The sequence below is a fragment of the Mangifera indica genome, chromosome 4, assembly GCF_011075055.1.
Source record: "Mangifera indica cultivar Alphonso chromosome 4, CATAS_Mindica_2.1, whole genome shotgun sequence".
Taxonomy (NCBI): Eukaryota; Viridiplantae; Streptophyta; class Magnoliopsida; order Sapindales; family Anacardiaceae; genus Mangifera; species Mangifera indica.
In genome coordinates this window covers 16,944,359-16,971,689 of record NC_058140.1, presented here as the reverse complement: position 1 = coordinate 16,971,689, position 27,331 = coordinate 16,944,359, and the positions used below count along the sequence as shown (strand labels likewise).

Sequence of the window (27,331 nt, the reverse complement as noted above, 5' to 3'; positions counted from 1 at the left end):
AAGTAGTTTTAAAAACAAGTACGTAGTAAAATTTTTATAAACTTAATCACGGTTAAATTTGACTAAAGATGATTAAGAAAACAAATTTTTTAATTAAAAAAATATAAATTAATAAAACATAATATTATTCTGTCTAAAATTCTAAATTGAACTGCTTTTTTTCTGGGCTGCTGACGCGTCACATCGCAAGCTGACTCTGTTGTGTTGTTTGATGAATTATCCAATCTGGCCCACCGCCGCACCGCCACAGTAAGTAATTAAATTATTGTAATTTGTAAGGCTTATAATGAAATTACCATATTGGCAAAATATCTATTTCCATAATTATAGGATAACTACAAAGTACGAACCAAACATGAAGACAAAAGTAATTGGAAATTGGAATGCCTATATATAATATTCCACTAAAAAGAAACACACATTCAGGAAAATATTTAGAGATGGCGGCTAGGAGATTTTCACTTCTCTTTTCACGCTCTGCTTCATCTAATCTCAGAGCCAGAGGTACTACTACTGCTCACTCTGCCTGCCTTCCTCTTTTGATTTTGTTTATATTTCGGTATCTTATTTCTTCGGAATTTTTCTGAGAAACCAGAGGCTTTTCTAAACTTGTTTTGATTTTGGTTCCATTTTAGGTGCCAGTAGTGGACTTATTTTTTGGTTACATTCAATGTATTTGAAATATTTTTCTTCTTTCTGGACCACATCTTCAGGTAACAATTCCGGGCTGAGCAGAGGAGCATTTAGTTATGGCACCGCCGCGGCTGTTGAACAACCAATTACTCCACCTGTCAAAGTAGATTATACTCAGCTTTTAATTAATGGAAACTTTGTTGATTCCGCATCAGGTGAACTTTATATCACGGGACATACTCTTTTAGGTTCTTTTGGGTAATTACGTATCGTTGCTTTGTTCAACTTATCACTGGGGCTTTCTTTTTCTTTTAGGCAAAACTTTTCCCACTATGGACCCCAGAACCGGTGATGTGATTGCTCATGTTGCCGAAGGCGATTCTGAAGATGTAGACCGAGCAGTCGCTGCTGCTCGCAAGGCATTTGATCAAGGACCATGGCCCAAGATGACTGCTTATGTAACATCTTAGATTCGTTACTTGTTTTTATGGTATTACTTGTAGTAAAAAATGTCTGAAATCTTATTTATTTTGTCTCTCAGGAAAGATCAAGGATACTTCTGCGCTTTGCTGATTTGCTGGAAAAGCATAATGATGAAGTTGCAGCACTTGAAACTTGGGATAATGGAAAGCCATATGAACAGACTGCCAAAATTGAAATACCAATGGTTGTGCGTGTTTTCCGGTATTATGCTGGTGAGTAGACCGAACAAGATTTAACATTTCTTTCTGCCATTTGCTGTGTTTGTATATATCCTTGTATTCTCTGTATTTTATGAAATATTTAGGATAATTCTCTGGTTAAACTCCTCAGGTGGGGCAGATAAGATTCACGGTCTCACAGTTCCAGCTGATGGAGAGTACCATGTGCAGACCTTACATGAACCAATTGGTGTTGTTGGACAGATTGTACCATGGAACTTTCCTCTTCTCATATTTTCTTGGAAGGTTGCACCTGCATTAGCATGTGGGAACACTATTGTTCTTAAGACTGCAGAGCATACTCCTCTCTCTGCCTTCTACGTTGCAAAGCTATTTCTTGAGGTATTTTCTGAAAGTAACTTTTGTTCACATTCCTTTTTGACCTTTCCAAATGAGTGTTTGTTTCTGTTTGTTTTGATCTTAGGGTTTCTTTTATCACATAGATCAGTGTGTTGAGTTTTTGTTGTTATGGCAGGCTGGACTTCCTCCAGGTGTTCTAAATATTATTTCTGGGTTTGGCCCGACTACTGGTGCTGCTCTTGCGAGCCATATGGAAGTGGATAAGGTATTTTAAAAACCTTAGAATATTTACATATATTTTTGAGTTTTGCTTTCCTTGTAATTTGTTTGGAGGAATTATGAACAATAGGTTAATTATCCTTTCTGAATAATAAATGTAAGTCCACATATCTTTTCTGATTAGTTAATCTGTGTAATTGAGTGGATTGTAAAATGTGTAGTTGGGAATGTTTTGTGTTGTTAATTCTTATACTAAGTTGATCAATAGCAAAGCACTATAAATCAGTCCAACAGTTTATACTTTGTATTGAAGGGTTTCTTTCATAAAAATTAGAATCCTTGTCTTTTGCGACTCATGCGTTTTTAGGTCAGTTTAACAATTATTTGCTGATCACTTGCAGATGTCTTTCACTGGATCAACTGCTACAGGAAAAATTGTGCTCGAATTGGCAGCCAGAAGCAATCTTAAGCCAGTAACTTTGGAGCTTGGAGGGAAATCTCCCTTTATTGTATGTGAAGATGCAGATGTAGATAAAGCAGCTAAGTTAGCACACGATGCTTTATTTTTTAATCAGGTAGTGCCTTAAAAAAAAAATGTAAAACTTTGGTATAGTTTTGTATATTTTTGTACTTTTGTTGATCATATCTTGTACCATCTGCAGGGACAATGTTGTGTTGCTGGTTCTCGTACTTATGTACATGAGCGAATATATGATCAGTTTATAGAGAAAGCTAAGGAACTTGCAGTGAACCGTGTTGTTGGTGATCCCTTCAAGACTGGAACTCAACAAGGACCTCAGGTAAATTAGTAACTATTTCCTTTTTATGTTAATGTTCAAGACTTATGACTGGTGAATGTTGTTTTAGCCTTACCTAGCAGCAGCACCACTTGTATAACTGCGACAGTGTTATTACAATTTTCAATTGATACAAAACCATAAAAATGTTTTAATTTGAGGCGCTGATAGGAGTGTCCTCATTCAGATTGACACAGAACAATTTAAGAAGATCTTGAGATACATAAGGTCAGGTATTGATAGTGGAGCAACCCTAGAAGCCGGGGGTGAGAGATTCGGCAACGAGGGCTACTATGTTAAGCCCACTGTTTTCTCAAATGTTGAGGTATATAATTTATATACTTACCCAGTAACTATATGACCAAGAAAATTAACATATGTAAGGGACTAATGACTAGTGTTAATATTAGGATGACATGTTGATTGCGAAAGAAGAGATCTTCGGTCCAGTGCAATCCATCTTGAAATTCAAGTGAGCAATGAACCTTGTCAATGCTCTTATTATCATTATCAGTGCATTTCTTCCTGTATTACAAATATTAATGCTATTGATGGTGAGTGCAGAGACCTTGATGAGGTTATCCAAAGGTCAAACAGAAGCCCCTATGGATTGGCAGCAGGGGTGTTCACCCAGAACATAGACACTGCAAACACATTGACGCGTGCATTGCGAGCCGGTAATGTATGGGTGAACTGCTATGATGTGTTTGATGCTACAATTCCTTTTGGAGGATACAAGATGAGTGGACTTGGAAGAGAAAAGGGTATGTATGGTCTAAACAGTTACTTGCAAGTAAAGGCCGTTGTTACTCCCCTCAAGAATCCAGCATGGCTTTAAACCTTTCTCGTGCTGTCAAGACTGTTGTTACTCCCCTCAACAATCCAGCATGGATTTAAACCTTCCTCATGCTGCTGCTGCTTTTCAAAAGCTGGGAAAAAATAAATACAAATGAGTAGTATTATTCTTGATCGAGATTCGTGTACTTATATTGAGTACCAATCGGGTACATGACGTGTATTGTGCTGAGTAATGTAATAACAATTACTGGTGGTTTATAGTTTGGTGATTGTGGGATACAAGATGTGTATTGTGCTTAGTAATATAAGTCTTGATCGAGAGTACTTTTTTTCTTATTTGATTTTTTATGTTCTTTCGCCACTCTTTTCAGATCAGATCAAAATGATAATAACTAGTAGTAAGAGTATTTGATAAACACAATTGTGCTCAGACGGAAACGGAGAAGGACTAGATGGTAGGGAGAGCATAGGAGAGAAGTAAAGAGATTTGGGAAGGTTGGGAATGACAGGAGGGGAGATGTTGTTGGAGAGAAATAAAAAGAATTTAGGAGGAAAATGGGTATTTTTTAAATTATAGGTAAAGAAAAATTATTAGGTTTTTAAATAAAGAAAGAAAAATATGATAATTTTTTTTAGTATTTTTAATTAAATAATATTTTTAATTTTAATTTTAATAATAAATTTTAACAGTATTAAAAAATTAACCGATGATGGTTTAAAATTTCATCATATCTTGGGGGTATAAGCCTTTTGGCCTATCATATTTTGAAAAATTTTAATTATTTAAAAATCCAAACAAGGGGTTATACTAATAAAAAATAAATTATTATGAAAATTATTCTGAATCAATTGCTCTCTCAGTAAAAAATTATTTTATTAGTTCTGCTAAACATGGGGTGGGAACATGGAAAACTTGCTATTTGTTGGCGTTACGATAAAGAATTGATTTGTTTATACAATAAAATTATGTATATCTATTTTTGATACATAATTTATATACACAGATAAGGTGTTATCATGTGATTAGATGTTTCTTTATAATATGATGACACATGTTTTAAAATCACCTAACTATATAATGATACATCACTGTATACATAAATTATGTATTAAAAATAGTATACATAACATTGCTCCGGTTTATAATTACTGATTGGAAACCCAAAACGACGTCATTTCTTTTTCCAGATCTCTTCTTCTCGCCAACCAAACCAAATTATCTCCGATTAATGTGCACTAACTGACACGCAAGTTTCAACATTTTATACAACAACGAATAATCCCCCATGGGCCTCTCCGGAGAACCCGAACCCTACTCGGAATCGACGCTTCTACTCCAAAATTCAGCTGCCTCTAATGAAAAACAACCACCTAAAGACGCATTTCATTTGGGATACATAATCTACTTCACTTTAGGAATAGGCTACTTGCTCCCATGGAATGCCTTCATCACTGCAGTCGATTACTTCTCCTACATCTACCCAGAAGCCTCCGTCGACCGCGTCTTCGCTGTCACTTACATGCTAGTCGGACTCTTCTGCCTTCTCATAATCATTTTCTACGCCCACAAATCGGACGCTTACGTCAGAATCAACGTGGGTCTGGGCCTGTTTGTGGTGTCTTTGCTTGTGGTGCCGGTAATGGATACGGTTTATATAAAGGGTCGGGTCGGGTTGCAGGACGGGTTTTATGTTACGGTCGGGGCAGTTGCACTTTCGGGTCTGGCGGATGCGTTGGTCCAAGGTGGGTTGATCGGATCTGCTGGGGAGCTGCCTGAGAGATACATGCAAGCAGTTGTTGCTGGCACTGCTGGTTCTGGTAACTTTTGTTTTAATTTGATATTTTTATTATGTTTTTTTGTTTTGGTGAATCTTAGAGATAAACAAATTGCTTAAGATTGTGGTAGTATAGTTTGAGTAATGATCTCTATTGCGCACATAGGAAGTCAAAATTTTGATGTTTGATAACTTACTGCAATCTGCAAATTGATTTTCTTTAAACAAGCTCTTATTTGATGAATGCAACTAAAATCTAGTCATTTTCAAGCTTTTGCAGTTGATAGAGCAAAGTTTTCTAAAGCTGTGTTTGGTTGACCGGGAAAGTAGGGAATGGATTGGGAATTTCCTAAATTGGATTGCTGTTCAGTTGCAGGGAATCTCTTTTTGTACTTTTGGGTTACTAAAACTGGGATCCCTTAGCATTTCCCATACTTTCTATTGAACAATCTCAATTCCTCTATAGTGAGAGAGGCCTGATTCTTTCGTTTTATTCATGTCTAAATATATAAATTATATTCTCCTAATACAGTATAAATGTTAAAAAGAAGCTATATTTACAATTCATTAAATGATTAGGAACTAAAAAATTGGCCTAGAAATCATTGTATCACCATTGTTCTAGCTGCTCGCTGCTGTTCCTTCTGCGTGTTTGATCACACTATTGGTACTAGTGGATTAGCAAAATCTAATAATCTAACTGTGTAGATCTCATCAACTTAGGATGTCGCATTTGACATCTTGTGGTATGTGTTGTAGTGGCTCTGATTTAACTCATTCATTGTGTGGCCAAATGCTATCCCTCTTGCCAATAATGCCTGCATGGTTAGATGCATCTTAGCTGTGATTGCTAGTGGTGATTGGCGGTTTCTCTGTCTATTCTTTATTTTTTAATGATTTATTATTCTAACATTTTTTTAATCATATGATAGTCATTTTTTGTCTTATGTTCGTATTTATTTAGAAAATATATTTATTTAGAGCAATTGTTAAAGTTTACTCTTATACATGCAATATGCAATGATACACTTGTAATGAAATTAATATTAGTATGTAACATATTTATTTTAAAATACTTTTTTTTTATGATCTAGTTATTTTGTATTTAAAAGTAAAATTTTGATTTTATTTTGAAATTTTGTATAAAATGATAAATATCAATTATTTTAAAGCATAGGGTATTTTTGTCTAAACTATATATAATATATTCCTTTCCATTCAAGATTCTATGTTGCAACCAAACAATGGAATTCTTTTCCTTCATTCTTTCTATTTCCTTTCCATTTCATTCTCCCTTATTCCTTTCCAAGCATGACCTTAATCTGCAAACCCTATTTGTTTCTAAGCATGATTTAATCTACTAAAGCTTTAAGCATACTCTGTCTTGATAGCATTTTTAATCCTTTTGGAGGAGTTAGAATAGCTTAAGCTTCGGTGTATGAGATTAACCTGTTACAAAAGATAATTTAGTACTATTACCATGTTAATATGCATGGTATGGTTTAACAGCTATGGAGTACCTCTAGTTTTTGTACTTAACAAGTTGAAGAAACTTATTGTGGGACAGTCATAACTTCTAAAAGTTGTTGACTGCAGGGGTGCTTGTTTCAGTCCTACGGCTCTTAACGAAAGCTTTATATTCACAAGATGAAAGTGGTCTGAGAAAAAGTGCGAACCTCTACTTTGCTGTGGGCATTGTGGTTATGGTTGTATGCACTGTCTTTTACAATGTTGCACATAAACTTCCAGTAATTAAGTATCATCAAGAACTGAAAACCCAGGCTGTAAATGAGGAGATAGAGCAGAAAGGTTCTTTGACTGGGCCTGTTTGGAGATCGATTGTGTGGCACACTGTCAGGAGAATCAAGTGGTATGGGTTTGGGATCCTCCTCATCTATATTGTGACACTTTCAATATTTCCAGGATATATTACAGAGGATGTACACTCCGCGGTTCTTAAGGACTGGTATGGTATCATCCTAATTACTGGCTACAATGTGTTTGATCTGGTTGGTAAATCATTGACAGCAGTCTATCTTCTAGAGAATGAAAAGGTTGCAATTGGTGGTTGTGTTGCAAGATTGTTATTTTTTCCTCTATTCTTGGGGTGTTTACATGGTCCCAAATTTTTCCGGATGGAAATTCCGGTGACGATATTAACTTGTCTTTTGGGGCTAACCAATGGCTACTTAACAAGCGTATTGATGATTTTGGCTCCTAAAGTTGTTCAATTACAACATGCAGAGACGGCAGGAATAGTAATTGTGTTGTTCTTGATCGTTGGTCTAGCTGCTGGCTCAATCGTGGCTTGGTTTTGGGTCATCTGATGTTTTGAGCAATTTGTATAACTTGTATGGCATGAACAACTCTCAAAACTGAAGCAGCTGGCAGCGTTATTGGCAGTAGCCTTTCACTGGTGTTTTCAATATGTGAAACTTTGTAAACTTGATGTTTAAATGCATTGTTTCCTGAGTTTGTATTAATTGAATTGTAATTTGGTAACTGGGTGTTTACAGATGGGCATAAAGAGAACATTTTGATCTCTAAAATGGGAAATTCACTCTATTGAAGAAAAGGACCTTCCTATCATGGTTGTTTTTAAAAGTCGGACGGACTAGACTGTCACTTACTAGGAAAAATAGCAACGGTTTATTGGAAAAACATTTTGAGAGTTAGACTGGAATGAAATGAGTATAGATTTTGTCTTAATTGAAAATTTCCTGATGTTTGTGCTGTAAAACTTTTAGTTGGATAAGCAACGGATGAGATTGAACAACTGTGGTCCCCTCAACCGTCGAATGGCCTCTAAGAGGGAGAAAGACTCCTCTGGAGAAGCGAAACGTGTTCCGTGCCATTAACAAAAAGTCCCCCAAACAAGAAGCATGATCTTGCTAAGTAACGCACGGCAGTCAAATGATGTCTCTTTGAGCGTTAAAAACGACTTCGTTTTCTCCTTACTGACGAGGAGTTTTTTGTCATTTAGTTGCGTGGAATGGCAGAGAAGACACGCTCAAACGCACAAAGGCACGCTTTCGAGAGTCCCGAGAAGAGCCCGAATGTCTGAGACTGAGACTGAGACTGAGACTGAGTCTGAGCTTCACGCAGAGAATCAAACTCCCATTAGGTTCTCGTCCTGCTTCATTATCCCATTTCTCTCTATTCGACGTTCGATCTTTTCCTTCTCTCACCACAATTTTGCCCAATCCTTTCTATAATGCGCCTAAAAATACTCAATTGAAAACTTTTCTTCCTTTCTTCTCTTTCAAATTTTAAACGGCCATGAAGCCTAACAGTAACGGCTCCAACTCCAAGCTTGCAGAGAGCCGTTCGAAGCCGTTTGACATCGATCTTAACGAGACTCCTCTCTCTTCTCCCCGCGAAACTGTCGTCACGGGTGCACCAGCTGACGTCACCCCTGAACGCCACTCCAGTCAGAGGATTCGCGCTGGTGGTGCTGCTGTTGGTCTTTTGGACATCAATGCATTGCCGCCGGTCGAAGAAGAAACTTGTGAATTCAACTACACTGGGTATAATATTTGACTGCTGCTTAATGTGGCTCCTTTGGATTTAATTTTTTTATTTTTTGGTTATAAATTTGGATTTTTTTCTTTTTCTTTTTCCTCTTCTTTGTTGTTTGAGTTATTTTTCTATAGTTTAGCTTGCCTGTAACTTCAAAATTGAAATTTTTGGTCATGTTTTGGTAAATTTTAATTAGAGGGTAGTTGCTAAAAGTAGTGCCTATGAACATTTCTGAGTGGCTGCTATGCAATATAACTGTAGTTTATTATGCCTGCATTATGCGGCAACTTATGTATCGTAATGTTTCTTATTGTTGATTGGCTTAGATGAGACTTCAGTAAAATCCTCAACAGATTTTCTTACATGTATGGATTAATTATACCTTATTTACTTTTAGTTTTCGTGTTCAATTTTAGTCAGATGCCCTTGGCAATGAGAATTATTGCCTGAAGTTTACTATTTTGTGAGAAAAACACATTTATTATGTGATGGGTGTATTTGCTACTTGGTTATAATAATATGTTTCTCTTGTTTATGGCCATTTGCTTACTCTATAGGAGATTCCATGATATCATGAGGGTATCATACCACATGTACACAAGCCAATAAAATTCATGCCATATTGATGTTCGTATTATAGACCAAGAGAAAGTAATGCATATGTGGCATGAATTTATTGCTTAGTTGTATGGATGTTGTGGTACACATACTATACCATGTACTTTCCCTAGCTTATAATGTGACAATTGATGCATATATGGTTGATGATTTGTAGAGGACCTAGTGTGTCAGATACTTCTTTAATTTGGAACTCAAGTAATGGCCTAGCAACACATTTAAGTTTGTTACATGGGGGGAATAAACTTGATCTTCTCAAGGCATCTGGTAGTGTGGCAAGCTTAGTTAAGTCAAGCTACGAAGATATAATGCAGCAGAGGCTGAACTTTGGTGGAAATTGGAGAGAGAATCCAAACTCCATTGTTAGAGATAGTCTTTTGGCTTGTGATACTTTAATCCATAGAGCAGCATATCAGAAAGAGTGTGCACTGGATGGAAATAGTTCTGATTCAATTTTTGATGTTGCTCGTCATCTTGGCTTGGTGTCAAAATATCATTCAGTGGAATCTCAAGGTAGAAGAGATGGCTCTGTGTTGATGCAGAAAGGATGGTATTTAAGCCAAAGAAGAAAGGATTCCTTAATGTTTTCACAAGTCAAGAACTCAAGAGAATGTCAAGAAAATTTGAAAAGCAGTTTTGGTGCAGAGTACCCTTCAAGAATTGAGGCCGCAGAAAATCAGGCCTGCAAGTTGAAGAGTCATTTGAGTGTTGCACTAGCTAATGTTAAGGAAAATGGTGTGAGTGATTCTTTGCAAGCTAAAGTAAGTTTTAGTATATTGATATTTTTCTGTAGTGAACATATAATTGCCATAATTAACGATTATACTTTCAATTTTATTATTTGCAATCAATTCTTTCAGCATTCATTCAGACCTGATCCTTCTATAACAACCATTCCAGGTTGGACTTCCAGTTCAGTTTGAAGACTTCTGTATTTTAGCTCTGGGTGAGGTAGATCCACGACCCTCCTATCATAGTAATAGCCAGATCTGGCCTGTTGGCTACAGGTCGAGTTGGCACGATAAGATTACTGGGTCTCTTTTTGTATGTGATGTCTCTGATGGTGGTGATTTTGGTCCACTTTTTAAAGTTAAACGATACCCATGCTCCACTCAGCCTATCCCTGTGGGGTCTACTGTCCTCTTGAGGCCAAGTTATGACCAACAAGATGGTAAAGGCCAAGTAGAAACTGATGATACTGTCAGTATGCATGATGATGATGATGATTATACAAATATTCAGTTGATATTCTCTAATGATAGCCCCCCGCATTTGGATTATGATGTTTTATCAGATTTAGGGAAGAGTATTGATGAAACTCATAGTTCTCAACCAATGAATAATTCTGAAACAAAGTCAAACTGCCTTTCTCAAAGTATTGGAAGATCTACAACCAATTATAAGGAAATGGTGGATGACATCGGAGAATTTTTAGTAGAAGGGAGATCATCTTCTTCAGTATGGAGAATGGTGTCTCAAACTTTAGCACATGCTTGCCGGAAGGTATATGAGCAAACTGGTGTCTGTAGGTTTTGCTGCAGGCACGATGTAATTAGAATGTGGTCATCGTGCTTTGCCTCGCAAAGTGAGGAATCAGCAGAGTCTTTTGATTCATTGACCAAATTTTGTTGTCTGTCTGGTCCTATCAATGTCCTGCAGAACATCAGAAGCAATGATGAGCTTGATACTTCTTGTGGAGCGCTAATTAAGTGGTTAGACCATGACAGATTTGGACTAGATGCTGAATTTGTGCAAGAAATTATAGAACAGCTTCCTCAGGTTCATATTTGTGCAGAATATATATTCCTGAATAAAAGAAGGGACAGATTGACATTAAAAACCGTTGGAAGTGGGTTTCTTCAGGTTAAAAGGAAGAGTGATATACATGAGAGAGAAGCAGATAGTAATTTATTCAGATGTTTGAAAAGACCAAGGGAGCAGATAAATAGGAATCCCACAATGAAGTCTTGTTTTCCTCCTGGAAAGCCATTAAGTTCAAAGCTTCCCACAGAATTGATAGGTGATGTTCTTCAGGTATGGGAATTACTATCAACATATCATGAAAAGTTCTAGTGGTCTAGTGTAATACTCTTTTGTATGTATTCTTACCATTTTTGTTTTGTTTGTTTAGTCTTGGGAGTTACTATGGCGTTTCTCTGAAGTTTTGGGACTGGAGGAATCTTTATCATTTAAGGAACTTGAAGAAGAATTAATGAATGGTTATTCCCTCACTCTTAGGAGTTCTTCTACATCAACTCTGCCACAGCATGATGAACATGCATTTATTGCAATAGAAACAGAGGGTTTGAAGGAGGCAGCAGATGTCAAACAGGCATCTAATACCGACAGTGGATGCACAGGTGTAGCTTTGGCTGATGTTCTCTGCTCTCTGCTGAAAATTTTACTCGGTGAACTTCAGTCCAAGGCTGCCACTTTTGTAGATTCTAATTTTGATGGTGGCGAATCAAAGTCAAGAAGGAGAAGAAAGAAAGATGCAGACAATTTAATCTCTGCTAAGAAAATAATGCTTGATTTGCTCCCAATAAATGGACTTACTTGGCCAGAATTAGCTCGGAGATATGTTTTAGCTGTTTCATCCATGGAAGGCAACCTTGATTCTGTGGATTTTGTGAACCGTGAGAGTTGCAAAGCATTTCATTGTTTACAAGGTGATAGTGGAACAATTCATGGTACTCTTCCTGGGCTAGCAGGAATGGAAGCAGAAGCACTGGTAGATTGAATTTCAGTTCTTAACGTATCGTGTGATTATATTTTAATTAATTTTTAGGAGGCAATGCAATTCTTAACCTTTTTTATAATGATTAGATATTTAATTTTCATTGGTTCTATATCTTGCCATTCTGTGATATGTAAATGCTATCTTCAATTTCATATTGGTAAATAAACCAATTTCACAATTCTACATCTTGAGACAAGAAGTTTTCCATTCTGAGATAATGATGGAGATAAATTCCATCAGCATTGAGATTTGATGTCTAGGATGAATAATGGAAATTCATAGTAACTCTCTAAAGAGGGAAAATAGAGCATAATAAGTTGATTATGTCATATTATTAAAAAAAAACATAATTTGATGAGTCTGTGAGATCTATTTTCAGTGTAAAATCTTACTGTTACATATTGTATTGAAGAAAATAGATTTGTTTCATATGTTATATAAGTAATATGATTGCACATTTAGGTACTTGTGTTCTATAGAAAGAATATCATTTTAGTTAATTCAGTCCAGCATGAAGATCTCAGGTGCAATAAAATAGTGGTATAGTTAACTAGTTTAGAGACCACCTACGATTGTGGTTTAAAGAAGAGATCAAAGACTTCTTGTGGTTGGGAAGGGGGGATGTTAATATGGGGAGGGGGACGGCTACCTTGTTTTCTGGTTTATCACTGCTGTTGTTGAAATAATAATAAAAACCTCTCTGGTCTGGAAAGAATTTAAGAAGTATGCTTACTGCCTAATACGACCTTTGCATGTATTTTAAATTCTCTTACCATATTAATGTTTAACCTGATCCATGTTTGAAATTGAGTGATGTTTCATCTTTTTCATTTTGTAGTTTGTTACATTGCAGTGTGTCAACTGTTGTTTATAGATGTTCTAGTTAAGAGCATGTAACATGTGGGTTTAAGCCAAATCAAGGATGCATACTTGGACACAACTAGGCCAAGTTTTGTTTGCTCAAACTATGTTACTTAGGTAGTCAAATGTAGAACTCAAGCTTTTTTCATCTTGGGTCACCTTTGCCAATGATCAAGCTTTGAGTAAGTTGATTGATGAGCTGAGCTCTAATTGTATCTTGGTGGTGAATTTTATTACCACCCAATTAATTCCTCTATATTTGGTTCTTGCTGGTCACTTGAAGGTTGAAGATCATTCAAAATTCTATTTTCTCTTGTGTTATTTGATTTTTGTGGCTCTCTATGTTGTCTTTGCATCAAGTTGTATTCATTTTGTCTAGAGATCCTATATCTACCATTTATTTATGGCTTGAAATGTTATTTTGTTTTCTTGAATCTATGTTGGAAACCAGATTCAGGTTACTTATCTCCACTTGTTTAATTGATCATTTGCCTTTATGAAATTGCCATAGCAGTAATTCATCTGTTTATTTCCTTTTCATTTTAGTTTCACAACTTTCACAAAGTTCCATATTTTGGGCTATTTTTTCATGTTCCTGAATTTTATTGATGTGGTACTGAATGGTTATTGAATTATGATCCACTAATTTTTGTGATTTGCAGCTGCTTGCAGAGGCTACAAAGCAAATCTTTGGTTCATTGAAGAATACAAATGATATTTCAGTTGTGGATTACATTGACTTCAATGCATCTAGTTCAAGTGAAAATATTAAGGTGAATGATGATGGAATTCCTGAGTGGGCACAACTTCTTGAACCTGTAAGAAAGCTGCCCACTAACGTGGGAGCTAGAATCAGGAAGCGTGTCTATGATGCTTTAGATAAAGGTCCACCAGAATGGGCAAGAAAAAGATTGGAGCACTCTATCAGTAAGGAAGTTTACAAGGGAAATGCTTCGGGCCCTACCAAGGTGATTACCAGCAGTATCTTTTCAGTTTTTAATTTAAAAAAAAATCAATATTGTTCTCACAATTTTAAAGTAGGTTGGAGTCCATGTTTCTAGTTATTCAGAGCTATCTGCTGTATCTCAAGCATTCTGTAGATACAAATTTGTAAGACAAATCAGTCAAGATTTTGAATTTTGTTGACAAGATGTGACTGGTTTAGTAAGCTACCAGTATAAGAAAACCAATAAAATTATGTGTACACAACTGAATTCACAGTAAATGTGTCATTATGTGATTTGAGTCATTTTGAATTAAGGATAAAAAATGACACTCAATTACATGATAACACATCAACTATGTATTCAATTATGTACTCAAAAGTGTGTACACATAGCACTACTCTGTATTTAACACACATACACACATAAGCTTTGTAGTCTATGTTACATAAATATACAAAGGATTTATTAAGTCAGTTCTTAATGATTGTGTTGTCATGTTCAGCTATTATTTTCTTATCTTGAAAATTTTCATCTTAATTACTGAAGAGATATTTTTTGGACTTCTTTAATATTGCCAATTGAAAGGATCTTCTGATCAATCCAGGGATCATTTTTCATTATTTGTCCAAAAAATCCAGCCCTGATTCTTTAAGCATTTTCCCTAATGAGCTTGATGCTGATCTTTGAAATTGTTCTTTCTACATTGCAGAAAGCTGTTTTGTCAGTATTGACAGACGTGTGTGGTGAAAGCCAGCATCAGAAACCTAATAGGAAACGAAGAAACAGGCGTTTTAGCTCTGCATCTGATGTGATTATGAAGCAATGCCAGAAAGTGCTTCGTTGTGCTGCTGCTGCTGATGAAGAGAAAGTATTCTGTAATTTGTTGGGAAGAACACTTCTTAATACTTCTGATAATGATGACGAGGGACTTCTTGGATTTCCTGCAATGGTGTCTAGGCCTCTAGACTTCAGAACTATTGATCTGAGATTGTCTGTTGGGGCCTACAGTGGATCACATGAAGCTTTCTTGGAGGATGTTAGGGAGGTACACATGGTTACCCAATTTGCTTAACCTAGTAGTGCCCATATTTTACCTCATGCTTGGTACTATTTGCATGTAGGGACTTGTACTATGCTATAAAAGTAAAATTTACTGTCTTGAATGATCTGTCCTATATGGTGCAATGGCATGATTTATGCTTTAGTATTTTTGGCAGTTTAGAATTCATTGTTTTTTGTTTACTTCTTGTGATATTTGGAAGATGTCATCTTTTGCTTCATACGATTAATGGATATCTTGAGATTGTTTGTTTTGCCGGATAGTGTTAAAATAATGCAAACTTCAACCTTATTTCATTTTATTTTGGCAGGTTTGGCATCATATACGCACTGCATATAGTGATCAGTCTGATTTACTGGAGTTGGCTGAAAATTTATCTCAAAATTTTGAAGTACTATATGAAAAAGAGGTTTGTTGGTACAGTTCTGCTTCCTTTCCATTAATTCCTTTAATGCTTCCCCTCCTAACTTGTGCATGCTCCCACATCTGCATTAGTATTTGTAAGTGGGGAAAAGGACATTCTATATCATAGAATATTAACATACTTGGTGTAGTGTGGGCTTAAAAATGTTTAATACTTGGTGCAGGTTCTCACCCTTGCCCAAAAATTTAGGGATTGTCCCAATATGGAGTGTTTAAATTCTGAAGCCAAGAAAGAGATTGAAGATATTCTTGAGTCAGATAGTGAAATGCCCAAAGCTCCTTGGGATGAGGGTGTATGTAAAGTGTGTGGTATTGATAAAGATGATGACAATGTTTTACTGTGTGATACCTGTGATTCTGGGTATCATACATATTGCTTGAGTCCTCCTCTTGCTAGAGTTCCCGAAGGAAACTGGTATTGCCCTCCCTGTGCTACTGGTAATTGTAACAGTCAATATACATCACAAGTTCCTCAAGTCATTAGCCCTAGCCAGAAGCAGAGATATCAGGGGGAGTTCACTTGCAGATTTTTGGAATCTCTATCCCATTTGTCTACAACAATGGAGACAAGAGACTACTGGGAGTACAGTGCAAAGGAGGTTTGTCCATTGACCTCTTCATTTCTAATTTTTGATAGAGCTGATTGCATTTGTAAGTGGTGTACTGATTTAGTGTTGCCTTAGTTATGTGATGTGTGCATTGCATACTATTGAGAATACGAACTTAATGCATTTCTATCTCGAACTTGTATGGGGAATACCCTATAATTGTTTGCACAACACCTTTAGTTCAATTATCATTTGTCATTAAGATGGGAAAAATGATAATATTATAGAACATTTTGTCTCATTTCTACTTCTCCATGACCTGATATTTATCGTCTCATGTGTGAACACAGTGGACTTGTGTCATAGTATTGTGACAGAAAGCTATACCTTTATTGGATATAACTTTATGATTAGTTTGTTCTGACAACTAAACATGTAGCTGAACATGTTTTTTCTTTGTTCATTCGCTTTTTATTCTTTCTCTCTTTTTTGATGCAGAGAATATACCTTTTGAAGTTTTTATGTGATGAGCTGTTGAACTCTGTTAATATTCGTGAACATCTTGAACGCTGTACCTCTGTTTCAACGGATTTACAGCAAAAATTGCGTTCGTTGTCCTTGGAATGGAGAAACTTGAAATTCAAAGAGGAGACACTTATTGGCAAAGTGGCAAGAGTAAACACAAGTGACGTTAGTGCTACCGAAAAATCTGAAGCAGAAAGGGTTTCTACTCTGCAAACAAACTATGGGACATTGATGAGGCAGCCTCGTAGCAGGAGCAGCTATTTTTCATCCTTACCCACTGAACCAGTACCAGATGATGGTTGGAAAATGTACGGGGCAAAAAATGTTTGGAAACAACCTTGCTGGTCCTATTCAAAAGGGACTTCAGTAAGAAAGCCTATTTGTAGTGGAAATCAATTTGGGAAGGCTCCTTGTACTGGGCTTCATGTGCAACAACAGTTGGATAACAGTCTAAGAATTGATAATCCACAAAATGAGTTGCCCATTCGTGCTAGTCAACCACAGACACATGACTCTACCATAAAAGATGCTTGCTGGAGTAACTTTTACAGAGGGTCGGAACGACAAGAGGGTGATTATGATAGTCCTACACTGCCTAATAGTGAGTCTCCAGTAGGCAATATATCATCAGACACAATCAGAAACCATGTGGCTGACCAAATACATACTATGCCTATGATCTCTGAAAATCAGTTTCTGGACCATCATAGCATTGCTGAACATGACATGAATGAATTGCAAGCTCATGACCTCAAAGTGAACCTACTTAAGAAAGAGATTGCTGTCTTGCAGGATTCAATTGCCTGTCTAGAATCAGAACTACAGGCAGTATCCTTGCGGAAGGAATTGTTGGGGAAAGACTCTGCTGGACGATTATATTGGGCCTTCTCTAGGCCATCTACATCTCCATGGCTGCTGGTTGAGGGAAGGACAATGTTACAGCAAAGGAGCCTAGTAAGAGGGCAAGGTATTTCATTGGCTGATAATTCAGTTGTGAGATATTCTTCTCCATATGGAATGGAGAATAGTGGCATGCCATCCTCTTCTTCATGGTTTTCTTATCAATCTAGTGACAAAATTGAAGAACTTATCGAATGGTTGGAAGATAGTGACCCAAGAGATAGAGAGGTAGCTGATTCCATTCTGCAGTGGCATAAGATTGGAAATAAGGACTCTGATAAAGCGGGAAATTGTGTTCAGGATGAGAATATACCTAGTTCTTTGAAGGGCATAGGAAGTGAAGCAACTGTAAATTCTAATGGTCTTGTGACTAAGGCTTTGATTGTTCTGGAGAAGAAGCATGGTCCTTGCTTGGAAGTAGAAACCTCCAAAATTTCTATGAGGCAGGATCAGAATGCTGAGTTAATTCACAAAGAGAGAATGTACCGATGTGATTGCCTGGAACCTGTCTGGCCTTCCAGATTCCACTGCTGCTGTTGCCACCTGTCATTTTCTTCTAGGTATGACTTCGAGGAGCATAATGACCGCATGTGTAATCCTGGTGCAAGTTCCTGTCAGAAGAAAGCAGATGATGATGCAACAAGGGGGAAGAGATTGACAAGAACTCAAACATCACACACACAGAACATGAAGGATGTGGTAAACGGTGTGTCTGGGAATGTAAAGCATGAGATAGGCTTTGGATTGTTTGAATTTCCAAAGGAGTTGGCATGCCCATACGACATTGAAGAGATAAGTGCCAAGTTTGTTACCAAAAACTCTATCAAGGAATTGGTTCAGGAAATAGGACTTATTGGTTTAGATGGTGTTCCATCATTTGTGCCTAGCAAGTCTCCATATCTGAGTGACCCCTCATTGAAATTAGTTCGCTTGTGTAGGAATGAGGTTACTAAAGGTGATATTTCTATAAGAGTGGACGATCCGCATTTTTCAGTTCCAGGGAACATGAAGTCCAGTATGAAACATGGAAGCAATTTTAAGAACTCAACCACAAGAATTGTGAGTGGCAATGATGAGGAATTGTTGAAAAGTAGAAGACTAAATCCAAATTTAATGAATGTGAGGAGAGAGGAATCTTATCTGAAGTATAGAAGCTCAAAACTGGGGATTGCTAAATGCTCTATCATTCATGATTGTTCATTGCGACCTGTCATGGGAAGGGGTATTGAAATTCTTCGGCAGCTCAAAATCAACTTGCTTGATATGGATGCTGCTGTCCCAGAAGAAGCATTGAGATCTTCAAAGGCTTCGTGGAAGAAAAGATGTGCTTGGCGGGCATTTGTTAAATCTTCCAAGTCAATATTTGAGGTCTCTTCAATTTACTTCAAAATACTCTATCCTCAGTCAAAAGTGTCATTAAGTGTCTGCTAATAAACTACTCAAGTTGCCTGAAATGCAAATATCAGAGAACCTCTCTTACTTTGGTTCCTACTGCAACATAATCTCTCTTGCTAAAGTCAGTTAGTCAAATCTTATTTTCTTTTTCTTCTTTCTTTCTTTAAGTTTTGCTTCTGCATTGGATTTCTTCAGATTTTGATATGACCAAAACATATACTACAAATGCTGAAAATCAGCCCTCAGTGATTGAGGGATTAGTTTGTTTTCGCTAGATAATAACATATTTGCCTTCTAGTCCCGAATTTCTGATAAAGATTCAAGAATGTCTTTGAGATACTCACTAGAATTTCAAACAGAAAATCATATTCTGTTTACTTGAGAACAATGGTGACTTTAACTAAAAACATTTGTCTTGTCCCTTCTTCAACTCTTTTTTGTGTCAGACTAGCCTAGTATGTGGTAACTTTTTCATTACTGATTTTTTTTTTTTCACTTTGTCAATCTACAAGAAGCAGATAGAATAATCATGGAGAACCTTGCTTGCATTACACCATTGCTGCATTAATCCCTGGCTTGGAGTTTCATTGAATTGAGTTGGTGGAAATTCACTTTCTTTTCTTTTCCTTTTCTTTTCAGATGGTTCAAGCTACCATTGTATTTGAGGACATGATTAAAACTGATTACTTGAGGAATGGATGGTGGTACTGGTCATCTCTCTCAGCTGCAGCTAAAATTGCAACAATTTCCGCCCTCGCTCTTCGCATGTACACCCTGGATGCTGCTATTATTTACGAAAAGTCTTCTGCTTTATCTGCTTCCACAGAAATTTTAGAGCACAGCAGCATGCCAAATAAAGATATTTCATCAGCTAAAGATTCTACTAATAACACAAAACCCAGCAAGCCTGCCCTGAAGACTCCAAGTTCTGATTTGACTGACTTTTGCAAGCTGAGAAGTAAGTCTAGCAGAAAGAGGAAAGATTTAGGAGGATGAATTTGAGGATGCATCGCTTATTCTGCGAGAAACCTGTTGACCTAGGAATGTCTTGGTGTGGTAAATGGTATGCCTTACTCTTCTACTGTATCTAGGCAGTTGACTTGGCAAAGAGTGAGTGAAAAGGGGCCTTGCTGCCTGTGTGTATATAATACGAAGCTAATCTCACACAGTAACCTAATATCGGATTAAAAATGGAGTTACCAAGTATAGACATAGATGCTGATAGTAACTGAATTCTGGTGTAGTTACACTTTGGACCTGGCTTCTAGGAATTTGATTGCGGTCTTCTTCAGGGGTGCATGAGCCACGTTATTGCTTTTAGTCAGTTAATGTGCAATGTGTATTTGTGTAGAGTGTATCTGTGAGTATAGACGAGGGCCAGACAGGGCAACCGCTTTGTATTCTAATATATTTCATTCATTTATGAATGTACGGTAGCTTTTTTAATTTGCAAATCTCATAGCTATGTCGCTAAATTATCAATGATCATGTAAGGCATGGCAAGAGTGGCCTTTTTGTGCCAGCAGTTTGTGTATGCGAGAGCAGAACTCAAACAAGTTTGTTAAAGAGTTCTTGAGTTAAAATTAATACCGTGAGGTTTAGTGGACTAATAAATGCCCTCTGAAGTTTATGAAATATTAGGAATGGGTAAATTTTGTTACTTAATTTTGTCATTATTAGTGAATCATTCGTTTTTATTTTATTGATTCAATAAAAAGAAATGAAAGATATAAAGTCATGAATGCCCCTTCTGTCAACAAAAACGGAATAACAAAGAATGATGTTGAATGTTATTTCTCAAATTTTAAATTAAAGATCATAACCGGTGATTAAAAGTCTTGAATGCCCTCTGCCAGAGAACTGTAAAAACTGTGTCCTTGATTAAGTCAACCAAAATTATTGGGACTAAAAATATATCAGCCAGAAATTATTGTCACTAAGTTTCAGTGGGAAAATCATTCAATAAATTATTTATAATGATTTTCATAAGAAGACTTTATTTCGAAAACTTTAAAGATCTAACAAAACACATAGCTCGCTTGTTTCAGTACAAAATTTAGTCAGTCACATCTTGAGATGAAAATGGTATTCCCGAAACAATACATACTCCTTGACTGCAATTCATGTTCTCACTACTGTAATAAACAACAGATGAGTTGGAGAAATAGAATGACATTCAATCTAATATAACACCACTCAATCCTGCAGCTAAGCAGGAACATTTAAAAGACAAACCCATTCAAGATCTTGACCTCACCGCTAGACCTGTCTCTACCTTCTTAATTTCAAAGATAAGCATCCTCCACATCTTGAGCACAAACATTTCAGCTTCATCATCTAAAATAGTTTGCAGTAACTCTAGCATTTGAGAAGCCTTCACATGTTCTTGAGTACTGGATACAATATAGTCTACCAGAGTGGTTTCTTCTTCTCCCAAAAACTCCGTTATCTTCTTTGAAATCCACGGCCTCATTCTCTCGTGCAGCTCATGCTAGTACATAACACATCAAAATCCAGTGTGTTATATCATGAATTCCAATATAATATAACAAAGATACAAAATACCATTCTGAAACACAGATATATATTTGAAATCACATGCACAAAGCTCTGCCCAAGATTATCCAAAGACTTTTAAATACATAGGGTAAATAATAATTTATATTGTAAGGAAGTCTGAAATGGGTAATTGTTATGCCATCAGTAAGGAATTAACTTCCTTAATAATGTCCTAACCGCATGCATTAAGTAAACAATTGAGTGGGAAAATGAGATTCTCATTCTCAGACTCATTCCCCCCTCAATTCCATGAAAAAACATGATCATAACCTGAGATAGAAAACAGGGAATATAAAAATTATTTTCCACAAGCAGCAATATAGAATTGGGGGTAAAAGTACAATTGATTACCTCGTCATAAACAGCCCAATTTATCTCATGCGAAAACAACTCCTCTTTTGTCTTTGGAATCATATCGATCAATTGTTTAGCATCTAAAAGTTTTTTGTTATCTGGTGTCTTCACCTTATCTAACCCATGCTCCCGATCTCTATCACGATCAAAAATCTTACCTTTGTTCTCATCCCTTGTGCGCCAATTATCCTCACCACTCCGGTCCTTCTCACGCTGGCCTGACCTATCATGAGAACGCCTGCTTCTTTCTCTTTCAGAATCAAGCTTCTCTTCTTTGGAATTAACATTTGAAATGTGCTTTGCAAATTCTGCCGCCGCTGCCAAATTTGGCTGGTTTGCTCCGGAAACAATAGGTTGGGCTGCCTGCAGCTCCTCAGTGGAGTAATCAATGGGAACCAGGGGTCTCATCTTCTTCTCCTTCTGTGCATCATCATCCTCCTCTTCATGGAAGACAGAAGGGACAGCAGCTCGTTTGCCAGAGCCAACGAGACCAAAACCTAACTTTCTTGCCAGGGTATTACTGCTCTGCCGCATATCCAATGCAGAAACAGATGCATTCATTGATTCTTCACCAGTACCATTTTGTAAAACTTCATCACCTGTCCCAGAGAATCATTAACATTTATGACAATATGATGTGGGACAAAGAAAGATTAGAAACAATAGTAGCGTCCAATGAATAATATTTTTTTTCCAGGGGAAAGGCTTACCTGCTAAATGCTTTTCATTAATGGAATCACCCACATAATCCTGCTCAACAGCAGTTTTATATTTGGTTTCAACACCATATTCTTCAGCCAATGCAGGTTTTTTAGTTCCATTTACTTCATGCCCAGACAAAAGCTTCAATGCATCTCTTTGGTGCTGCTGCAGCTGTTCCTCCTCAGCCCTCTTCTTAGCCTCAGCAATTTCTTCCTCTTCCTTAATTTTGTCCATGAAATCATCCTCCTTTTCTCTTAGCCTTTTCCTTTTCTTGTCTTCTAACACACTCCTACGCCATCTTTTCCGTGAATCATCATCTTCATCTTCTTCATCATAAAGAATTTCTTTCTTCCGTTTGCGTTCCCTCTCTTTTGCCCTCTCCTTCTCATACTGCCTCTCTTTCTCTTTTTCTCTTTCCCTATACTCCCAATCTTTAAGACACCTTTCATACTCACGCTCAGCATCCTCAATCTTCCTTCTTTGCTCTCTCTCTTTCCTAACACGTTCTCGCTCAGCTTCCCTTTCGTATCTATCAATTTCCCGTTCCTTTTCTCGTTTTAGATCTCGCTCTCTGTCTCTATCTCTACTTCTTCTATCATATGTCCTCCTATCAGGTGAGCTCGTCTCAGGCCTCTCGTGCTCACTAGTTGCTTTGGAATCACTAGCTGTCTCATCCTCAATTTTATCTGCAGCTACATCTGAAAAAAATATATATATATATAAGCATCAAAGCTCCAAGTTAATCTAAGGAAAAACTGTGATTAATGACGATATCAGATCTCATGACACTGATTAAAGATTAAATTTTCTTCTAGGTAGACCACCTGAATCGTAAAGTTAACATATAGCAATCAAATTATCCATATGCTAACTACAGAAACTCACCATTTCTCAATATATCCACATCAGAGTCTCCATCCCTGTTTTTAGCTGGCACTTCTGAGTGTGAAACCCCAGAATCATCAACAGCTGATTGACTAGGGGGTGGAGGCAGAGGATTGGCCTTTAACCTCTCTTCAATCATGCTTTTAAGCTTCTTTGAACCCTCTTGGTCCATTTCCCTATCCTCATCAGTCACAATCCCAAAGTTGGAATAATCGTGATTCTCTTTGTCCCCAGTTTCACTGTCCTTCAAGTCTTCAGAAGCTTTGGGAGACTCTTTTTTCTCAACCCCTTGCACACTTCCATCCTCTTTTTCAGCCCCATCTTCATGAGTTTCCTTGAGTTTCTTTGTGTTTTCAGTTTTCTTCTCAACATATCGCTCCAGATAATCTTTTGTTGCTTGAGTAACATTTAACTGTCAATCATGCAGTAAGTAAAAATATATTTTACCATTAAAACAAAATCATGATCCCCAATAAAAGAACAGTAACCCCTAGCACACATTCCTCTCTACAGAACCAACTAAAACCTTGACCTCCCTGTTTTTCTGACGTTAGGATGTGGTGCTATCCAGGCCTACCATAATCCATATGCTAGGCCCCATAAACGGCCACTGGAGCCCATAGATAGATTTTTATATATATATGGCTCCATAAGTGATAAGTGACAAGTTGCACCTCAAACTCATTTCCTAATGTTAACTAAGATTTGAAATCGAATCTAACACAAACTAAAACAAACAAGCTCAGGACTAATAGGAGAAAAGTAGAAAAATAAGAGTAATGGTGGTAATCATTCGCATACTATATTGTGCTGCAATAACCCATAACGACCATTATGTTTTATCAACAGCTTAACAGACATAACACACTCAGATAACTAACCATAATAGACTTGGGCGTGAAGGTTCTGCTAATCAACAGCCAGTATCTAATTCCTTCATTAAACTCCTCCATTCTTTTCGTTTTCTATCAAGAAAAGCCCTTTACATGTTAATTGAAATACTGAGACTACCTTCATATTAATTGAAGCCTACATCAAGCTTAAAAGCATTCTATGTCTTGAAAAATAGGCGGAAAATTTCTTCATATCTAATTAAAATAACTATACGGAATGCTGACATCTTCTTCACCATCCTTATACATGATAATGATTTCAATTTTAAAAAAGCAACTTGCACAGAAGTTGGTCCATTTATTTTTGCATCTACTACCTAACAGGTAATAGCACTGAAACAATAATGACAGATGGAAAGATTATAAACTAAACTTACCATTAGTTCTTGCCCATCAACATTAAATTTACTCAGTAATCGTAATGCACGAAGAACCCCTTCAGCAGACTCAAATTCACAGAACCCAAAGCCTTTAAGTGTCCCGTTTGAAGGATGCTGAGGACGTTTCCAGCTCTTGACAGGTCCACATACCTTGTGGAAACATACAAATATCACATCTGACAACACAAACTTATCCAAAATAGGCCTAAAACAGAGCTTTAGGCGCAGCAGTAAAAAAAAAAAAAAGAAAAAATCATATGGTCAATTTTCAAATGGAATCACAAAAATATTTATTATTTACCTGAAGAAGAGAAAGCATAAAATCATTATCTGCAGTTGATGCTATCTTGCCAACATAAACAGTGGTTTCAGGTTTCTCTGCTGGTGTACCAACAGGAAAACCAGCTGGCCTGATAACTGGTGTAATAATTGGGCGAACACCAGGAATCCCCGGAACAGGGGGCCGTGCCACTGCTGGAATCACTCCAATAGGTCCTGGAGGCCGTGGAGGAAATACAGGCCGAACCATAGCTGGGTATGGAGCAGGATACCGAGGAAGACCTGAATAAATAAAGAACAAACATCTATCCAAATATGTAAGAGCAAGTTTACAAACAAAATACAGTCATAACTGTTTTCTCAGTGCCTAAACTTCAGAAACATTATTAAATGCTGTTACCACACATTAAAAGCATATTAGAGATGGCACCACAGGCATGACAACTATCACCAGCTGAACAGATAACCTGAAGGAAACAATGAGACAATAGCATCGAATTCATAATCATGAATAAATGAAGATGCTTACCTTTCGCATCCACGTGTTAAGTAGCAGTGTGTCACTATCCCATGCACCAATTGCACAATTTTGTAATAGCATAATGAGAGTTTTCCAGCATCTCATGCACATAGATGAATTATTACACAAATCTATGCTTGTATATGTGGCCATTTAAATTTATCTCAATTGTTAGAAGCCCAATGTGCAGCATGAAGAGGACAAAGAAAGTGAAAGAGAAACTGTAAACGAAAGAATTTGCAATACCTTAGTATACAAGGCCAATGAGCACTCAGTTGCTAACATGGTCTGCTGCTGGCAATTCATAAGGCAAGTGTACTTATAACTACCAGAAAGTAGCCCACTAAAATGAACATGACACAACCAGACATAATTTAGCATGACATATTGTAAACTCTCTTTAGGACGACTTGGGCTTGACAAACGGAAAATCTTTCATTAAAACTACATTTACTCATATCATTTATTCTAAATGCAATAAGGAAACCAAGCAAATATGTGCATACCAAAAAGGGTTGTAGAAGTGGTTCTCTTAAGCAATATTGAAGCCTCCAACCTTTCTCATCGAGTACTCAATCATGACACTGTACGAGAAAACATCCTGTCATCGGTGCCCCTTATCTAGCTAACCAACACCAATTTTCTAAATCTATCCTGAATCCTACAAACTTTAACATATCAATATCCCCCGACTTAACCATACTATAACCTTGTTATAGCAAATAACACAACGTATAAATAAACAACCAATACTTTCTCATCAACTGGCATACACTAGAAAGCCAAAAAAATATAAATCGCTCATACAAATTCAACAACATATACAAATTAATCACAATTATATATATATATATATATATATATATATATATATATATATATATATATATATATATATATATATATTAATTAACCAAAACAAATAGAGATAGGGACCCACCCAGAGCAGGAGCATGAACGACACCATATCCGTTCGGCACTGGTGCATAAGGCCTAAGCGCTGGATTCGGAAGCTGGCCTGGGACAACATGATACGGCATCATTGGCGGCGCCATGGTAACCGCAACGCTACCACTAACGCCCACGCCCGGCGGCTGTACGGCAGTGTTTTGGAAATTCTGAACCGGAGAGAACTGCGGCACCGCCGGCATCGTCACCGGACGATACGACGGTGCCGTCGGAGGCACCGATACTTGCTGTGGAGGAACATAAGACTGGATCGGTGGAGGCAGTGACACCTGATTACTATTTGGGTTTGGCGTCGCTGATTGTTGCTCTTGCGGTGGTACCGAAGTAGATGATTGATCGGGTTGAATAAATGGATTATCGGACTCGGGTTGCTTACTATTTTGTTCTATGTTTGCCGGAGACGAAGGCGAATCAGCCATAGAATCAGTTTGTAATGAACGGACCAGTGGATTTGATGAGGTTGTTGGTTGTATTTTGTTTCTTCGTTCCTGTGCCCTAGAGAAGCAAACCAAAAGCTTATTGATTATTTTACTTATGTAAAGGACGCGTGTCCAGTTGCTAGTGGAGAAGAGGATGGGAGCCGCCTAAAACTAACCGGAGCTAAGTTGCTTGTATTTCGCCTTTGGTTTGCTTTAGCAGAAACTAGCGCTCTCAATTGGTCTGGCCAAGCCCGAGGCCCGATTACTCAGCCCAAAAATATTAATTTTATATCCAACAGATTTTGGGTATAGAGGGGAACTGGATGAAAATTTTATCTTATATTAACATTATTTTAGGTATTGGTAATTTATTTCTTGTTTCATCTTTAAAATAGAATAAATTTAAATAAATTTTAATGTCACATAATTTTCATGTCAATCAAAAAATGTGAATGAACACTTGTCAAATGAATTCCAGTAAAACCTTTAATCAAACATAATATTTAGATCATTATAATTAACAGGATGATTCTCATCTATTTAGTATATATTTTTTTTTTCTGACTCTTATATAATGTATGTCCTACTTTGAAATAGGTTTTGATTTTTTAT

At 37.0% G+C, this 27,331-nt stretch overlaps 4 protein-coding genes across 12 annotated transcripts; 3 read left to right on the top strand and 1 right to left on the bottom strand.

Annotated features, from left to right (window-relative positions):
• Positions 1-346: 346 nt before the first annotated feature.
• On the top strand, positions 347-3,784 carry LOC123212739 (benzaldehyde dehydrogenase, mitochondrial-like). Its single transcript, XM_044631911.1, has 11 exons — positions 347-504; positions 714-848; positions 949-1,091; positions 1,175-1,328; positions 1,447-1,676; positions 1,810-1,899; positions 2,255-2,428; positions 2,516-2,653; positions 2,838-2,975; positions 3,061-3,122; positions 3,215-3,784. Exons 1-11 carry the CDS (start codon positions 384-386, stop codon positions 3,486-3,488), a joined length of 1,659 nt encoding a protein of 552 aa, XP_044487846.1. The 5' UTR covers positions 347-383; the 3' UTR covers positions 3,489-3,784.
• An 834-nt stretch (positions 3,785-4,618) lies between these two features.
• Positions 4,619-7,725, top strand: LOC123215063 (equilibrative nucleotide transporter 1). The gene is made up of 2 exons (XM_044635117.1): positions 4,619-5,266; positions 6,820-7,725. Exons 1-2 carry the CDS (start codon positions 4,735-4,737, stop codon positions 7,548-7,550), a joined length of 1,263 nt encoding a protein of 420 aa, XP_044491052.1. The 5' UTR covers positions 4,619-4,734; the 3' UTR covers positions 7,551-7,725.
• Positions 7,726-8,088: 363 nt separating this feature from the next.
• On the top strand, positions 8,089-20,205 carry LOC123215062 (methyl-CpG-binding domain-containing protein 9-like). The gene is made up of 10 exons (XM_044635116.1): positions 8,089-8,750; positions 9,518-10,121; positions 10,261-11,394; positions 11,492-12,091; positions 13,624-13,929; positions 14,618-14,953; positions 15,279-15,377; positions 15,556-15,990; positions 16,438-18,732; positions 19,399-20,205. The coding sequence occupies exons 1-10, from the start codon at positions 8,503-8,505 to the stop codon at positions 19,753-19,755; spliced, it is 6,414 nt and encodes a 2,137-aa protein (XP_044491051.1). The 5' UTR covers positions 8,089-8,502; the 3' UTR covers positions 19,756-20,205.
• Positions 20,206-20,726: 521 nt separating this feature from the next.
• LOC123213004 (RNA-binding protein 25-like) lies at positions 20,727-26,841 on the bottom strand. Of its 9 annotated transcripts, none has more exons than XM_044632310.1 (9): positions 26,272-26,715; positions 25,838-25,915; positions 25,212-25,625; positions 24,834-25,093; positions 24,530-24,682; positions 23,260-23,671; positions 22,383-23,072; positions 21,670-22,271; positions 20,727-21,250 (listed from the first exon to the last, which is right to left on the bottom strand). In XM_044632310.1, the coding sequence occupies exons 3-9, from the start codon at positions 25,318-25,320 to the stop codon at positions 20,999-21,001; spliced, it is 2,478 nt and encodes an 825-aa protein (XP_044488245.1). In that variant the 5' UTR covers positions 25,321-25,625; positions 25,838-25,915; positions 26,272-26,715; the 3' UTR covers positions 20,727-20,998. The 9 variants fall into 9 exon arrangements, with proteins under 9 accessions (XP_044488245.1, XP_044488248.1, XP_044488241.1 ...); XM_044632313.1 differs by having other exon boundaries at positions 25,212-25,622; XM_044632306.1 differs by having other exon boundaries at positions 25,212-25,915.
• Positions 26,842-27,331: the final 490 nt, after the last annotated feature.

Bases quoted from the DNA above. Each gene is read 5' to 3' on its own strand.
- LOC123212739 (XM_044631911.1), top strand. From the start codon at position 384: ATGCCTATATATAATATTCCACTAAAAAGAAACACACATTCAGGAAAA. The intron at 1,677-1,809 runs GTATTTTCTGAA...TTGTTATGGCAG, and splicing joins TTGCAAAGCTATTTCTTGAG to GCTGGACTTCCTCCAGGTGT. The intron at 2,654-2,837 runs GTAAATTAGTAA...GTCCTCATTCAG, and splicing joins GAACTCAACAAGGACCTCAG to ATTGACACAGAACAATTTAA.
- LOC123215063 (XM_044635117.1), top strand. From the start codon at position 4,735: ATGGGCCTCTCCGGAGAACCCGAACCCTACTCGGAATCGACGCTTCTA. The intron at 5,267-6,819 runs GTAACTTTTGTT...TGTTGACTGCAG, and splicing joins TGCTGGCACTGCTGGTTCTG to GGGTGCTTGTTTCAGTCCTA.
- LOC123215062 (XM_044635116.1), top strand. From the start codon at position 8,503: ATGAAGCCTAACAGTAACGGCTCCAACTCCAAGCTTGCAGAGAGCCGT. The intron at 12,092-13,623 runs GTAGATTGAATT...TGTGATTTGCAG, and splicing joins GAATGGAAGCAGAAGCACTG to CTGCTTGCAGAGGCTACAAA. The intron at 15,378-15,555 runs GTTTGTTGGTAC...TACTTGGTGCAG, and splicing joins AAGTACTATATGAAAAAGAG to GTTCTCACCCTTGCCCAAAA.
- LOC123213004 (XM_044632304.1), bottom strand. From the start codon at position 26,719: ATGGCTGATTCGCCTTCGTCTCCGGCAAACATAGAACAAAATAGTAAG. The intron at 24,683-24,833 runs GTAAATAATAAA...TGTTTCCACAAG, and splicing joins TTATGCTTTCTCTTCTTCAG to GTATGTGGACCTGTCAAGAG. The intron at 21,251-21,669 runs GTAATCAATTGT...GTTATGTACTAG, and splicing joins ATTGGGCTGTTTATGACGAG to CATGAGCTGCACGAGAGAAT.